This window comes from Hoplias malabaricus, chromosome 5 (genome assembly GCF_029633855.1).
Source record: "Hoplias malabaricus isolate fHopMal1 chromosome 5, fHopMal1.hap1, whole genome shotgun sequence".
NCBI lineage: Eukaryota > Metazoa > Chordata > Actinopteri > Characiformes > Erythrinidae > Hoplias > Hoplias malabaricus.
Window position 1 is genome coordinate 35,491,128 of NC_089804.1, and position 16,454 is coordinate 35,507,581.

Here is a 16,454-nt window from a genome sequence, read left to right on the forward strand (position 1 = left end):
TTTAAAGTAAGGACACAGATTTATGTAGTGTTACCTCTCACCTCTGCAGGCAAGGAGATTAGTAACCATTGGCCTGAGACCCTCCTTCTGCATGGATATTTCAATAAAGCAACCAAAAGCCTCTTCTTATCCAGCCAGCAAGGTGGTCCAAAGTGATTAAAAGGATATAAACTGTTTTTATTTTTACAACAGGATCAAAATCACCATCTTTAGATCGTCTAAAAGAAAACTCACTTGCACTTTTGGATACAGTATTATCATCAAGAACAGAACAAATCCATCACATGCTTCTTCACTACTTCATCTTTAGGTTATTTTTTGTTGAATAAAATGAGAGTTTTCATTTTAAATACCACACAACAGTTATAATACATTCTTTGATATACACATTACACAAAATTGCTTTAAAAGTTATTTGTACAACTAATAAAACGTATGATTAAGCTTCATCCATCTGTCCGTCACACTCCCTCTCACTTATAACCCCTCTGTATGAATCAGGTATACAGTACATTATTTTTACTTGTTAACTGGACTGTACGTACTGTCTGTTTCAGTGCGGTCAGAGCTGGAGGAGATGCGGAGGCGAACGTGGCGGAGAGTTCCGAGTTTCTGTCAAACGCAGATGACAAGAAAACTACTCACTTCACTGACGTAAGCCCACAACATCACTACCGTATTAACTGTGATATCTGCTGCATTTACAATTTGCATATTCCTAGATATTTGCATTCCTAATAAGCGTTAAGGTTTGAGGATTCTCCTGCGCCACTTGTGGTTCTTGAATGTAAATACATACCATTGTTTATGACTTTTAAGTCTTGTTCGAAGACAGTGTTGTTATATAGAATTCATGGCTTTAGATAGAAATGTCGTCTTTAGTTAAGAACACTTTACCCATTTTACTGTCTTTCTTTCTCCTCTGGTGCTCAGTTTGAGGGGAAGACCTCTTTCGGGATGTCCGTCTTCAACCTGGGGAATGCCATCATGGGCAGTGGGATCCTGGGACTGGCGTACGCCATGGCTAACACCGGCATCGTCCTGTTTCTGTGAGTTACTGCTCCGTATCTCTGAGTGCAATGCTTATAGATGGAGTAACAGATGAATGATCAGAGGGATAGTTCTCCATAGCTTTGATTACTTTAAAAGCATTAAGCCGAAGCATTATTTATCAGACTGTTATATACGGACCCTGGAGCTCAGCCCTGTGGAGTGAATGTGTGGATTATGGTTTACAGTTTATTGTTCTGAAATCTGTAAAACCGCGCTGCGGGCTGATGTTATTTCACGGCTCTGACCGAGCGAATGAGACAGGACTTTATTTCTAATGAGCGAAGAGTGAAGTGCTCTCATGAATATTCTAATAAAAGTCACTGCTGTTTAAACCACAGCAATCACGCTGATGGAGGTTTGTGAAATGGCCACTCCATCCAGCTGTTCCTGATGTGTGCAGGGGGAGTCCACCCAAAACGGATCTTTTTCTTTCCCTAGTGTAGCCTACATCACCAGTTTTGATGGTGCTTAAATACAGCATGTGGTGGCATAGTTTCCAGAAACTCCAGGAACAGTATCTATAATTTTGGAGCTCTCAAACCTCAGTAGGAATGTACCAGTAGATCTGGGACTGTTCTTTAAAGTTTTCAGAATTACAGTGGATTACCAACTATAGTTCTGACAATTTAGTTTAGTGGAATAAGGCCTGCAGCCTCCAGGTCAAATCATGCCTTTCATTCTGAACCTCGCTTGTAACTCATCCAGTTTTAGAAATACTCAATATTTATGGATTACTTCAGGCACTCTTTATGTTCTCAAACATCAGTGGAATAGTGGAAACACCTCTGGACTCTTTGAGAGTTTGGTGCTCTACAGGTTGTTGGACCTCGATGGAAACTGGCTGAGGGTCCCTCAAAAGTTTCTAGAAGCTCAGTATCCATAGTTTTAGCATTTTAGCTTCCAATTATGGACCTTAGTGGACTAAATCCTTTAATTCTAGATCTCCTGTGTTCTACCAAAGGTTCCTCAAAACTACTCATGTGCTCCTAGTAGACGAAAACATCTGGTATGGCACATTTTATCTAAATTAATGAAGGGTGTAGATAACTTTTAAGGTTATGGAGAGTTTCTGGTGGACTTTCCCTCTCAGGCTTTATCCCGTGGCGGTGGTGTAAAATATGTGAAGCTCTGTGGTGCTCTTACTACAGGCTGATTATAATGTCACGCGAAGGAGCTCACTCACCACACGGGGGGCGGGTGGGAGGATTATAATGGAGAGGTTATATAACCACACGCTGGGGCTGCCCTACATCCACACCCTTTAATCACTCTGTAATTCAGCATGTTTTATGAAATTGTACAAATGTTTCCAGAGGGCAGAATCCCAGAGAGTACCTCAAGTGTGAGTACAGTATGTACACTACATTTTATTAAGCTTTTGTCAGTCAGTGCTGCATTATTTTGATGTCCCCATGAAGGGGAGAATGATTGAGGGGACCACTTCTGATCCCTAACCGTGATCAATATAGGTCTCCAGTGTTAGGAACAGTGATTAAGGCAAGGGTCCCCAGTGCGTTGATTGCACTGTGAATTTAGGTTGAATATTTTTCCACCTGAACATAATTAAGCTCAAATATCAGTAAACCCTCACAGATGATTCCTGAAGTTGTTTTTTTAACTGGTCCAATGTCCATCTATTCCCCTAGCTCCTAAATATGTTTTAAAGGTAGATTACGATGATCTGGAAAATGTAGATCTTAAACCAAAAAATTGTTAGCAACCCTGGATTGAGGGAACCACTTCTGATCCCTATTACTGGGTAAAAAATAGTGCTCCTATATAGGGAGTAGTGATTAGGAAGTCATCTTTGCTTAGGAGAATGTGATTCCATATAGTGCTGACATATAGGTGTTAGTAAATAGGGCCCATTTCTGTTCCCCTTAGTAATGTTTTACATGGTGTTCCAAGTAGGGGACAATGACTTGGAGACCATTTCTGTTCCCTAATTAGTGTTCATATGTAAGGGGTGGAATTTAGTGGACGGTACTGAAACCCCCCCAGATCTACCTCTCTCCATGAGCATAGAATGGACTGGCTCACAGTTTGCATGTTATTGGGATAGATCCCTTCATATTGAGCAGACCTTGTGATTCCAGTGTTGCACCAGCACATTTAACCCCAGCTTTAAAGTGGCACAGAAGCTGGATTTGGGTCAAGACCTGCTCCAGAAAGCGGCCCGTATGTCGTAAGCCACCACTAATTCTACTTTGATTAGGAAACTCACATGGCTGCTGGGCTTTGTGGTTTTTATTTTTTTAATTTATATTTTTTTCCCGTCTGACCTTGAGCTTTGTTACACAAACTGAAGCAGCCATCCGTTCAGAGAGAGCTGGGAGCGTGCCAGCGAAGTCAATCCGCGAGGTACCACCCGGATTTGGCTGTTTGGGTTAAAGGTAATCCATGTGTTACAGGAAAAACACTTTATCTGACACAAAAGGTCAGAGATGTGTTTGAGCTTTAAATGTTGGCTCGGTTTATACAGTATACACCCAGCAGCCACAAGATAAAAACCACGGATATGTGAGGTGAATAAGAGCTGGTTCAACATCCACACAGATGCAGCACTGGTTAGAGCCGGACTGTCCACACTGCTTCATGTTCATAGTTCATGCATTCATGTTCCTGGCCACCACATACTTCTATGCCAGAGCTGGGGGGTGGCGAAAGGGGGGAGGAGGAACGAGGAACAAAGGAAAGCCAGTGTAAAAATGCTCACACTGTCTACACTGAACATAATATAGTACAAACTAATGTAATTTATCTGCACTTATAAAAAAATTAAGTTGCTTCAATCAATAACGACATCAGAAAAATACTTTTTCTGTCATTCGCTGCCCTTCATTCATTCATTGTCTGTAACCCTTATCCAGTTCAGGGTCGCGGTGGGAGCCTAGCCAGAATCATTGGGCGCAAGGCTGGAGGGGGCGCCAGTCCTTCACAGGGCAACACACACACATTCACACCTATGGACACTTTTGAGTCGCCAAACAACCTACCAACGTGTGTTTTTGGACCATGGGAGGAAACCGGAGCATGGAGAAAACCCACGTGGACACAGGGAGAACACACCACACTCCTCACAGACAGTCACCCAGAGGAAACCCACGCAGACACAGGGAGAACACACCACACTCCTCACAGACAGTCACCCGGAGGAAACCCACGCAGACACAGGGAGAACACACCACACTCCTCACAGACAGTCACCCGGAGGAAACCCACACAGACACAGGGAGAACACACCACACTCCTCACAGACAGTCACCCGGAGCAGGCCTTGAACCCACAAGCTCCAGGTCCCTGGAGCTGTGTGACTGTGACACTACCTGCTGCGCCACCGTGCCGCCCCATTTGCTGGCCTTGTGTATAATAATTTTTGTGCATTTATTAGTGCTGCTAATTTATTCTTATAAATTGGTATGAATTTTATTGTAATGAAAGATTACAAGAAAATATAATGAACCTTTAGGGAACACAACTGGGCTTTAATAGCAATGTTGTACTTTTATACTTTTATTCTGAGAGTGTACGTCCTGCCACGCATTCTCTGGCCAGTGAGTGAACGAGGAGGGTTTGCTTCACCACGTGGACTGTGCAGGTTGTTAATTTTTCCCGTGGTATGTGCCCTTGCTTGCCACGTCTGTGTTCATGTTAACTATAAACAACCCTTAAAACGTATGATCTGGGTCCAGTGGCCCCTGCTGAGGTGGGTAGGGTGGATATCAGGCAGGAAATGAATGGTCACTTCTTGAAATGGTCAGCGTAAAGATCTGCGTCACCACTCAGACATGAGCCACATAGTGAAGGTCATAATGTTTTGGCCAATACAGCAGTTACTGACCCAAAGTGATCCAAGGAATGGTGACCGGCATCAGGGTCAAGCGCACACACTGTGCTGACCTGTGCCCTTGTCCCTTCTGTAAGAGCCAGTGTTAACTCTTTCACCAGCGTGTGATTAGGTGAATACTGAATAATTAACAGAGTTACTGTGTAATATTTCTGTGACGTGAAGCAGGTGAATACAGCCGTAGTTTAGTGTTTTTGATTGTTTCTGTGTGTGGTGGCTGTGTTAGTGTTAATGAGTATTGATGGGTTGTGCAGCGAGACTGGTACAGAATGAACATGTGTGTGTATGTGTGTGTGTGTGTTTGTGTGTGTGTGTGTGTGTGTGTGTGTGTGTGTGTGTGTGTGTGTGCGTGTGTGTGTGTTTTCCATAGCTTTGGGTGCTCTCTCAGTGTTGTGAATTATTCAGAGAAGAGGTGGTGTCTGTTACTAAGTGACATGGAGATAACGACTGAGGAAAAAACATGGAGAGCACACAGGAAGGCAGCAAGGGGAGAGAGAGAGAGAGAGAGAGAGAGAGAGAGAGAGAGAAGGGTTAAAGAATGAAAAGGGAGTTTAAGTACTCAGCTTAAGGAGAGAAATATTTGTGCTTTTCTGCTTATTGTGTGTGTGTGTGTGTGTGTGTGTGTGTGTGTGTGTGTGTTGATGTGTCAGGCTGAATCTTAGTGTAGGTCCCTTAAGGCAACAAGGGACCTACATACAGCACAAACACATACACAGAAAATACACAATACTGTATGGCCAAAAGTTTGTGGACAACTTTTCCCTCTATCTATCTATCTATCTATCTATCTATGTGTCTGTCTGCCCAACCCCTGCTCTTTTTTTTATTTTAACCTTTAACCTGGCAAGTCATATTCTTATTTACAGTGGCATCCTGGCAAACAGACAGAATGCATAACTTACACACACTTACCCATGAAAAGAGAGAGACAACCGAAAGAAGAGAACAGGGGTGAAGTCGGGGTGAAAGACTCAAACAGAAGCCAAACGGAGTCCTGCCAAAGACACATATATAACTGAACTCACAGGGAGAGGAACAGAGAGAGAGAGAAAGAGAGAGAGAGAGAGAGAGAGAGAGAGAGAGAGAGAGAGAGAAAGACACAGAGAGAGAAACAGAGAGAGAAAGAGGCTTTGGGTTCTTTAAGTGGAGCTGTTTGTCCAGATGTGGGCAGCTGGAGACTGGTGTGGTATTTTTGGGAGAAATGTTAGGACCGTGACGTTAGTGCTTTTCCTCTGACCTCCACTTTGAGCTGAACTTCAGATTAACACAGAATCAACAGAAAGACTTTTATTTTGATAGTCATAGCTATCTCATTGCATAACACATTATGAACTTAAGTAATTGTTGCTGACCTCAGTGTTGTCCACTGTGTTATTTTAGCCCCTCGCTCTGTTCTGCTCTCTGTTTTTCTCTGGTCTCTAAGTTCTGGAGACGTTATGTGGATTTGTTTAAAAACTGTGCTTATATTTTATTTATTTAGGGCATATAAACCTTTTTAAATTCCATATCCAAAGTCTGAATATTCTTAAAAACGATCTGAAGGTGTGTAATTGCATCATTATGCTGTAATATTCTATAATTAAATCAAGTGATATTATCATTATAATAAACTGATATTTAAATGACAACTAAATCGTTTATCGCAATTATTTCTCTGACAATATATCGTCCACAAATAATGGCTGTTGTAACAGGCTAAGTCATCGACAGTAATGTCGCAACACACATTACTGAGGTCTGGAGGTGCAAGTGCTCCTGCTCTTGTGTGTTGGCTGTGAGTCAGTGGGATGGGTGGGTGTTTCAGCTCAGATAATAAGATAATGCTATATTCGTATTTAGTGTTTTAATCACCTATAATTAGATAATTAGATCTATCTTTGGTTTTATTCTGCTCGGTCAGGTGACTCCTGTCGTCTCAGGTGGGATTCTTAATGCAATATGTGTGATTAAATTAAAGCTGTCTACTGTTTAGTAGTGTATTATGCAACTGTAGCTGTTCTGAGCAGTAATATATTTATATACAGTATCCAACTAAAACTTTATGACCACCTTCTAGTTTCTGCACTCACTGACCACACAGGAGCACTTTGTAGTTCCACACTTACAGACGGTAGTCCATCAGTTGGTCTGAGTACTTTGAACCCCCCCCCTCACCAATCCCCCGCCCCCAATCCTGTTCTTCAATGATCCTGAGTGTGTGTGTTGCGCTGGTGTGAGTGGATCAGACACAGCAGTGCGGCTAGAGTTTTTAAACCTTGTGTCCACTCACTGTCCAGTCTGTTAGACACGCCTACCCCGTTGGTCCACCTCGTAGATGTAAAGTCAAAGACAGTAGCTTATCTTGTTGCTGCACAGTTTGTCTTCCGTTAATCCATTATCAGTGGACACAGTTAGGTCTGTCACTGTAGCCATTTTGGTTGTTGATATAATGTCCCAGAAATAATTGAGATAAAAACTATTATTATCATTTAATGCCATTTTATGCCACTGATAAATGAAAATATTCAGAGTTGCTGGTGTGTTCCCCCAGAGTCTGCGTGGGTTTCTTCCGGTTGCCCTGGTTTCCTCCCACGGTCCAATAACACACGTTTGTAGGTGGATTGGCTACTCAAACGTGTTCATAGGTGTGAATATGTGAGTGTGTGTCGTCCTGTGAAGGACTGGTGCCCCCTCCAGGGTGTGTTCCCGCCTTGTTCCCAGTGATTCCAGATAGGCTCTGGACGCACCATGACCCTGCACAGTGCTTCTGTATAGTCCACGTGGCGCTTGACACATGGAAGGTGAACTTGGCTGATGTCTGGATTGAGTTCTGGGTACTGGCTTTACTGGTGGCACAGAAACTGTATCGACCACCCCCTATCCACCCCTCGTGTCACTCAGCAGGAGTTAACGGAGGAGAAGGAGGTGAAGTGTGGTGGAGGGGTGTGAAGATTTCTTCACAGGAAACAGAAGGCAGAGAGGAGGATGTATGGGAGTCATGATGTGTAGAAGGAGGAGTTTCAGTGTTGGTTTAACTCCAGAACTCCATTTATTGACACATTTGTATTCACCCTTGTGTCGTTTGTTGTTTGTTTGTGTCTCTGTGTGTCTTAGGTTTCTCCTCACTGCCGTGGCGTGTCTCTCGGCGTACTCCATCCACCTGCTGCTCAAGTCCTCAGGCGTCGTCGGTGAGTGTCTCACCACCTCAGCTTATAAAACTGAACCCCTGTGTATATCTCTGAAGTTTGTAGACACAACTTATACTGAGTGAAGTGTCTCTGAGTGAAATAAAACGGGACGCTCTGGATCAGCTGCACATGAGCCTAAGTGGGTTGGAGAGTTCAAAAACCTCCCAGTACTTGGAACCTAAAAACAGAATCCTTAACCAATAAATGACATTTTGTAATTGATAAAACTGTCTTTAATACTGAGAGTTAGAAAAAGAGGTTTGTAAACACAATGAATATAAACGTCTATTTTGAGTTTTAGAGACTATTTTTCAAATAGTGTTGAAGAAACAGTTTCCGCTTTCTCTCAGTCTCACTTTCGCCTCCTGAAATTTCTCACTTTTGACTTTTGACAGTGGGCTGTATGTAGACAGTCATTGGCTGCTGACGTTAAGCCCCGCCCACCCATTCTGCACACCCTACATTAACCAGATAGTAGTCTGATGCTAAGTCTCTATGACGAACTGTGCAACTGTTTTAACACATAACCGTTAAAAGTAGTTGATATGGCTCACCTGTGTCGGCCATTTCCCAATCGGGGTCAGATTGGTGCACTCTCCCTGACATAGTGGGGTGTGCAGAATATGCTGGGTGGGCTGGGCTTAACTTCAGCAGCCAATGACTATCTATCCAGTACCTCTGGGATGATCGCCAACAACAACACCTACCCTCACTACTACTAACTGCCATCACATGCTCACAGCAATGTTTCAGCATCTTGTTGATCGCCTTCCCAGAAATGTAGAAGCTGTTGCACCAAAGAAGGACAATCTAAACAAGGAATAAGGAGGTGTCCTCAAACTTTAGGCCTTATGGAGTGTATCATATGCAGTGTAGTGTACTGGCTGAATCCTTAGTGGGATGGATTTGCATAATCTGATTTCTGTGGTGCTGCTTGCCTTCAGTCACCATTAGCAATGCTCCTTGCATAGATATGTAATTTAAGGTGGTCGCTGTAGTGATGTGACTTAAGGTGGTCGGCTGTAGCTAACGGAGGAGTTAGAGCGTGAGGTCCGTGCGTGTGAAAGCACAAACCGAACTTCCGGACCCCTGGGACACGTTTAGGTGTCCTTTTAGTTGGCAGCATATTAATGAGAGAGAGACTAAAAATAGCAGCGTCTGTGTGTGTGTATGTGTGTGTGTGTGTGTGTGTGTGTGTGTGTGTGTGTGTGTGCATCCCTGCATCACAGACTCTCAATGCTCCACTCCTTCTTACAAAATTATCCTGGGCTAAATCATTAGGGCTTATTAGATCAACAATACTGACCCTTGTTATTGCTTTATAATATATTACATTAACAATAAGCATTTAATAAAAGACACTGTGACTATGTTGTATTTTTCTTGAGTGGATTTTGATGTGATCTCTTATCCATTTCCCCATAATTTGATCTGAGACTTTTTTGGTGTGAAGCAGTTTATTTTAAAGGAATACATGGAGGTTTCTCTCCAGTGAATGGAAGTGAATGGAACCAGACACTTCCAGGTCTACAACACAAACCCAGCGTTTCATTCCCCAGCAGTGACCTCCACCTGTCTAAAGAGCTTCAAATGGAAAATTATTAAATAGTTTAGACGTAAACAGAGGGATGGAGCACAGGGTTTGTTTCGTAGTAAATTCTTAACTAAGTAACAGAGACACGTCTTGAGTCAGAGTTCTTTATAGTGGTGGTGAATGGAACCAGACGACTCCTGGCTGAGAAACAGTGTAAATTATTATTTGTTCTGTTGAGTTATGATTTTAATCTCGTGTGTGTGTGTGTGTGTGTGTGCAGGTATCAGGGCATATGAACAGCTCGGATACCGGGCCTTTGGGACTCCTGGGAAAATGGCTGCGGGCATCGCAATCACTCTGCAGAACATTGGAGGTGAGACGCAAAGTCACACACTTAGAGTCACAGGAGACAGACACACACACACACACACACACCCTTCACTAAAGAGAGTGATTATATCTGAAGTCCCAAAGATAAACAAAGACCTTTCATTATTCAAATGGCTCTCATCCATCTATCTGGCTGACGCTCTCTTTCACTCTCTCGGTCTCTCTCTCTCTCTCTCTCTCTCTCTCTTTCATCGGAAGCGCTTCATTTCCACATGAAAGCATTCTCAGACATTAAGGCATGAATGCTAGGAGTGCTTCTGTTTTATATGTGGTGATGCAATTATATTGAAATAGTAAAACACAATAGACTACAATAAAATAAAGAATGGTAGGATAAACAGTTTTAAAATCAGATACGACTGGGTAAAAGTTGAAAAGTATCCTCTGAATTTTATTTTAAAAAAGAGTTTGCTTTATTTAAATGAAAATCACAAACATCGCCTTTAAGTCAGCAGTAGTTTGAAATGCAGAGCCGGCGCTGTACGCTCCCTGCCCATCAACGCTGTGTGATTGGAGGAGGCTGAGCTGGAGGGCGGGGTACATTCCTCTATTCCTCAGTGTATTGGTTCCTGTAGGTCGGGAGTCTGGGGCTGGTTCGGTTAAACAGCCTTTGATAAAATGTTTCTTCTCATCTGTGTCACTTCTGTGAAGTCGAGACAAACTCCTAGAACTCGGGTGTCGTTGGTATCAAAGAGAGGCGTCCCACTGCAGCAGCTGCGCTCTTCTGTCTCAACCTCAACATCTCCAGAGTGCGACTTTTTATATTTCTGTTTTTATTTTGTCTCCTTCTGTACTTTCCTTCAATTGTCCTTTTACGGGTCTTTATCGGTTGAACTTTGAAGTCGTGGTTTAATCCACAATGGGATGAAACAGCTCAGCGCTGCTCTGGGATTTGCTCCTGTTTGTAGGAGATAAATATAGGCCAGTGTTTCTAATCAGTGACGTTTACTTCCACAATAATAATCACAATCCCTCTGTTGTACCACTGTTTGGAGCTGTTTACAGCGTAAGTGACCAAAAATACAACAAATGTTTCCAAAATCGAATAGATTTTAAAGGGAAACGCCACTGATTTTTTCAAAATTCCTGCCCAATTTGGTGTTTGAGATGTAAACTGAGGCACTGAACTTACTGCCTCTTTATTTACAGTGGTGGTGATAGGAACCATATGTCCTCATTTATACAGTACTAATATATTCACTTTTCTATGGGAGAATTTTGCTTCTTATCTCTGTATTTGTAACCATGCCTTAGTGTGAGAGCTTTTAGACACACTGAGCTCTTCAGATCAGTCTGGTTCCTATCACCACCACTGTGCGCAGGTCAACAGGTCTGATGGATTTTACAGATCACAGTTTATCTATGAAATGATGGTGCTAGTCAGTGTTTTTGGCCCAGGGATGTATTAGCAGAACCTGTTTGTGTGTGTGTGTGTGTGTGTGTGTGTGTGTGTGTGTGTGTGTGTGTGTTTGTGTGTGTGTGTGTGTGCGCATGTTCTGAATCTCATGCTTGTATTCTCTCTCTTTTCTCTCGTAGCTATGTCCAGCTATTTGTACATAGTGAAGTATGAATTTCCTCTGGTGATACAGGCCTTTCTTAAGGCGGACAAAATATCTGGGTAAGTGTATGTGTGTGTGTGTGTGTGTGTGTGTGTGTGTGTATGTGTGAGAGAGAGTGTGTGTTTGTGTATGTGTGAATTGGTCAGTGTCACAGTGCTCTTGTCAGACAGACAGACAAACAGAGGCACACACACAGACAGACAGACAGATATAGACAGAGAAACAGAAATTCAGAGAGGGAGACAGAGATATTCAGACAGACATATTTAAACAGCGAGATGGAAAGATGTATAGACACAGACAGACAGACATTTAGAGAGACGGACAGTTTTAGACAGATATTTAAACAAAGGGTGGACAGTGATGCTATAACTGTCAGTGCTTGGGGAATAGATTTGAACTACGGTCAATACTGCAGTGAATAGAGTGAACTATGATAATCTCTCTCTCTCTCTCTCTTTCTCTCTCTCTCTAACACACGAACACACACACACACACACACACACACACAGAGAGAGAGAGAGAGAGAGAGACGTACTTGTGGAAGACCTAGAGGGATTTATGGATCAAAGAGAGTCATGTAGGTGTGTGTTTCTTATTAAACTTTAATTTTAACGTGTTGATCAGTGTCAATGCTGGATGCCTCATTCACTCAGTCTGCGTCTAATTACTTTTTCAGTATTTGTGTGTGTGTGTGTGTGTGAGAGAGAGAGAGAGAGAGAGAGAGAGAGAGAGAAATTGTAACCTGTTAAAATTTCCCTCTGATCGATGATTCCCCACGGCTCTTTGAGTCAGACGTGTATCTTGTGTGTGTGTGTGTGACCTTCTTATGAAGGTCATATCTCAGCAGGTAGCTCAGAGCATGTGTGTATTTGTATGTGTATGTGTGTATTTGTATATGTGTATATGTGTATGTATGTATATATATATATATATATGTGTGTGTGTGTGAGAGAGAGACCCAGGCACACAGTAGGTTTAAACTCAGGAGCTCAGTTTGGCAGGTTTCCTCAGAGACAATGAAGGGTGCCTCAGAATCGCCATGGATACGACCTGTGACCTTTTGCTATGGAGAATGGTCTCAAAATACTTTACAAATGCGTAAATGTTAATCCACAAATTAAACACAAGTCACAAATGTTTCACTGTTCACAACGGAAGACATCCCAATCTGTGTCTTAGTCTGCAGTTTGTACAAATACAGTTACATTAATAAATACATGTTTTGTTTTTCATAGATATATCACAGTTTTATGCGAAAATAAATAAATTGTTTAAATTTACATTGCAAATATTTGTAAAGTCGAAGTCTTGAATTTAAAATATATTTGTAAATTGTTGAATCTGCATTTGTGGATCAAATCTATCACGTGTTTTCCGTGACGTGCATTTGTTAAATTCCTTTCGCGGGTTTTTGGATTTTGAGACTTTCCTCTCGCATTTCACCCGCTCCAAATACAAATGCAGCCTGATCCACAAATGTGGCCAGCAGGCGAAAAAGCCACCGCTGAGTGGCACTGTTGTATTTCAGGACTGACATGTTCTTGTCAGGGCCGCAGCAAAACAACCCCCTGTAGGCGGGACTAAGACTCCATTGGCTACCGCAGTAAATATAGACAGCTACTGATTGGCTAAATAAAAGTGATGACCAATGAGAAGCGCATATTCTGTTTAGGAGCCGTGGGGGACCCGCCCTCCGGCTGAGGGTGTCTGTCTGAAACAAATCACCCGTTTTAACAGTCCAATCGCAAAAATAAGAAACACATCGCGTCCCGTATCAGTCCAATACGCAACACCGCGTTTAGTGTCCAAATACGGGATGATTTTAACGTATTTTATTTGATAACCGTCGTTAAATTTAGTGCACCTTCAAAAGTGTTCCCCAGTGATCCCCCTCCTAACTGTCTGTGATATGAAGCTGAATTCAGCGGCTTGGCGGCATTTTGTTCGAACTTCCACATTAAATATTGCGCAAATGTGTCTCCGTTTAAGTTGTCCCCACACGTCCTAAAACAACAGTGCCACCTAGCGGTGGCTTGTTCGCCTGCTGGCCACATTTGTAGATCAGGCTGCATTTGTATTTGGATCGGGTGAAATGTTTGAGGAAAGTCTCAAAATCCAAAAACCCGCGAGAGGAAATGAACAAATGCACGTCACGAAAAACACGTGAGAGACTAGTTCCAGAAACGCAGATTCTACATTTTACAAATAAATTTTAAATTCGAGACTTCGACTTTACAAATATTTGCAATGTAAATTTAAACAAATGTATTTATTTTCGCATAAAATTGTGATAGTTTTTTGTAGTTCAGAAGATGGTTTCCATAGTAATGACTTTTTCTGGAGTTTAGTGTTACCATGGGGATTAACTCTAGATTTCAGGATTACCATAATGATTACTTCAGTTAAAGGGTACCATAGCGTTTACTTCAGGAGTTCAGTGTTACCATAGTGATTAATTCTAGAGTTCATTGTTACCAAAACGATTACTTCTAGAGATTCAGTTTTACTGTAGCAATTACTTCCAGAGTTCAGTGTTGCCATGGTGATTACTTCTAAAATTCAGGGTTACTATGACAATTATTTATATAATTAAGGTTTACTGTTGTGATTACTTCTATAATTCAGTTTTACCATGGCAATTATTTCTTGAATTCAAGTAACCATAGCCATTACATCTGTTAGTTACCATATTAAGGTTATCATAGTGATAGTTTTCAGGGTTTCTGTAGTGTTTACCTGCTTGTAGACTTTCAGTTGGAGTCAGATGTGATGATATTTGAAGTTTATTTTGATTTATTTTGCTACTGTGATCAACAGGATGTTTTCTGATGGATTTCATTCAGAATTAAGTCTCTGTACTCTTGTTTAGTTCAGAGAAATGCTTTTCATCGCTTTTCAAATTTGATATTAATTGCTAGTTAAATCTCAGAATGTCTGTTTAAATTGGGATCGGGTGAAGTGTATCACAACAGCTTTTAGTCACAGTGGTGTGTGTGTGTTTTGGCATTCGTCTCAGTGTCTGACTCACGCTCCTTCCCATGAGACTCAGCTGAGGAGGAACATGGTGTGAATCTCCCTTCATCGGCTCAGTTTTAAAGCAACATTTTCACCTCATACCCAAAAAGGGAGTGTGAAGCCCTTTCTCCCTCGCACTCCTCCTTATCCTCACCGTAAAGTCTTTCTCTCTCTCTCTCTCTCTCTCTCTCTCTCTCTCTCTCTCTCTCTCTCTCTCTCTCTGTCTCCCTGAGCTCTCTCTGAGTTTCCTCAGACAGCAGGCCAAGAGAAGGAGGAGAGAAAAGAGAAAGAAAGAGGAGGGAGTGCTGTGGGGAGTCAGGGAGGGTTTTTTGATGAATCTGGGTTTTCACATGTTGCTATTCCAGGTCACACTGTGATGGGATTTTCTCTTTATTTATTTATTTACTTAAATTTGGCTTCTCACGTATTCCTTCCTTCTTCCAGGTCGTTATACGACAGGATTTTCTCTCACTGTTTTTTGTCTTTTTTTTTGCATCATGTTTTTAGTTTACCACGTCACTCTGTGGCAGAACTCTCTCTTTTTCCCTCCAAACTTTTTTTTCCAAACCACACAGGATCCAGCTCTTATTCTTTTCTTTTCCTCCTTATTCTTTATTTACTGCATCACACACTCCCTGCTCCAGTTCGTGATGCGGCAGGATTTTCTCTATCCTTTTTTTCCTCTCTTTCTTTTCTGGATCGCACGTTTTCTGGTCCAGGTCGTGATGTGGCAGGACAGGAAGGATTTTTTTTCCCTTGTTCTGTTTTGGCTCACTGTTTGGGAGAGCCTGGTCTTAATAAGGGGAAGAATAACCAGCTTAAGGGATTTAGAGCGAGAGAGAGAGAGAGAGAGAGAGAGAGAGAGAGAGAGAGAGAGAATGATAGCTCTCCTCACTCTCTCATCCTTCTCCCTGGCCACGAGCGAGGAGAAGATCCTCTTAATCGAGGAAAGGCCAGAAGAGTTCCGGATAACCTCCATAAAACACGTCTGATAGATGAAAAAGAGACTTTTTAAAGTCCCCCCGTCCACCAGTTATTCAGTCAGTTGTTACCCCTGGGTTTTCTTTGTGTCTTATATGCATCTCCCTTGACCCTTTAATGACTGGATTTGTGACTGGACCAAGAGCAGCACCCACGTGTTCCACACCCTCATATTCACACTGAGGCTACGTTCACATTAAGAGGTTCATTAAAGGAACACTACACAACATTTTTACCTTCAAATTACAGCTTCAACATCACTGACACTCCACCGAGCTGTAATTAGGAGTCTCTCTGTCGTCACTTCAGCCTGATAATGTGAACGCAGCCTTAGACGTCAGGGACTGCCAACATTTCTAAGCTCAAAAGGGAAGGAAGACACAGGAATTAGCTGCATGTCCCTGTTGTAGTGGTAGGCATAGGAGACCTCAGAGAGGAGGAGGAGGAGGAGGAGGAGACAGTTCATGAGCTGAAAAGTTGATGTGGCTTTCAGTTTCTGAGTTAATGGCTTTTCCTCATTCAAAGAAACAGGAGCACTGTCTTGTATGAATGTCTCATTATTTCTCTTTCTCTCTCTCTCTCTCTCTTTCCTAGTGAGTGGTATCTGGACGGTAATTACCTGGTGTTGATTGTGTCCGTCTGTATTATTCTTCCTCTGGCCCTGATGAAGCAGCTGGGTAAGTCCTGATCCTCCCACAATTCCTCCACAAATTAAACACTCTCTCTCTCTCTCTCTCTCTCTCTCTCTCTCTCTCTCTCTCTCACTCACTCTCTCACTCTCTCTCACTCACTCTGTAACCTGTAAACGCAAAACTTTTTTTAAAGGGAGCCAAGATTTGCTGTGAACTGGTAAATAAACAGTGTGTTTGTGTGTGTGTGTGTGTGTGTGTGTGTGTGTGCGTATA

At 42.3% G+C, this 16,454-nt stretch overlaps 1 protein-coding gene across 2 annotated transcripts in view; it reads left to right on the plus strand.

The window, feature by feature from the left end:
- Window positions 1–16,454, plus strand: part of slc38a3a (solute carrier family 38 member 3a) — a 53,727-nt gene that overhangs the window by 22,070 nt on the left and 15,203 nt on the right. For both annotated transcript variants that reach the window (XM_066670797.1, XM_066670798.1), the window contains 6 exons: window positions 558–654; window positions 934–1,049; window positions 7,994–8,067; window positions 9,882–9,974; window positions 11,528–11,609; window positions 16,144–16,226. In XM_066670797.1, coding sequence (XP_066526894.1) covers window positions 558–654; window positions 934–1,049; window positions 7,994–8,067; window positions 9,882–9,974; window positions 11,528–11,609; window positions 16,144–16,226 — 545 coding nt within the window. The remainder of the gene's footprint in view (window positions 1–557; window positions 655–933; window positions 1,050–7,993; window positions 8,068–9,881; window positions 9,975–11,527; window positions 11,610–16,143; window positions 16,227–16,454) is intronic.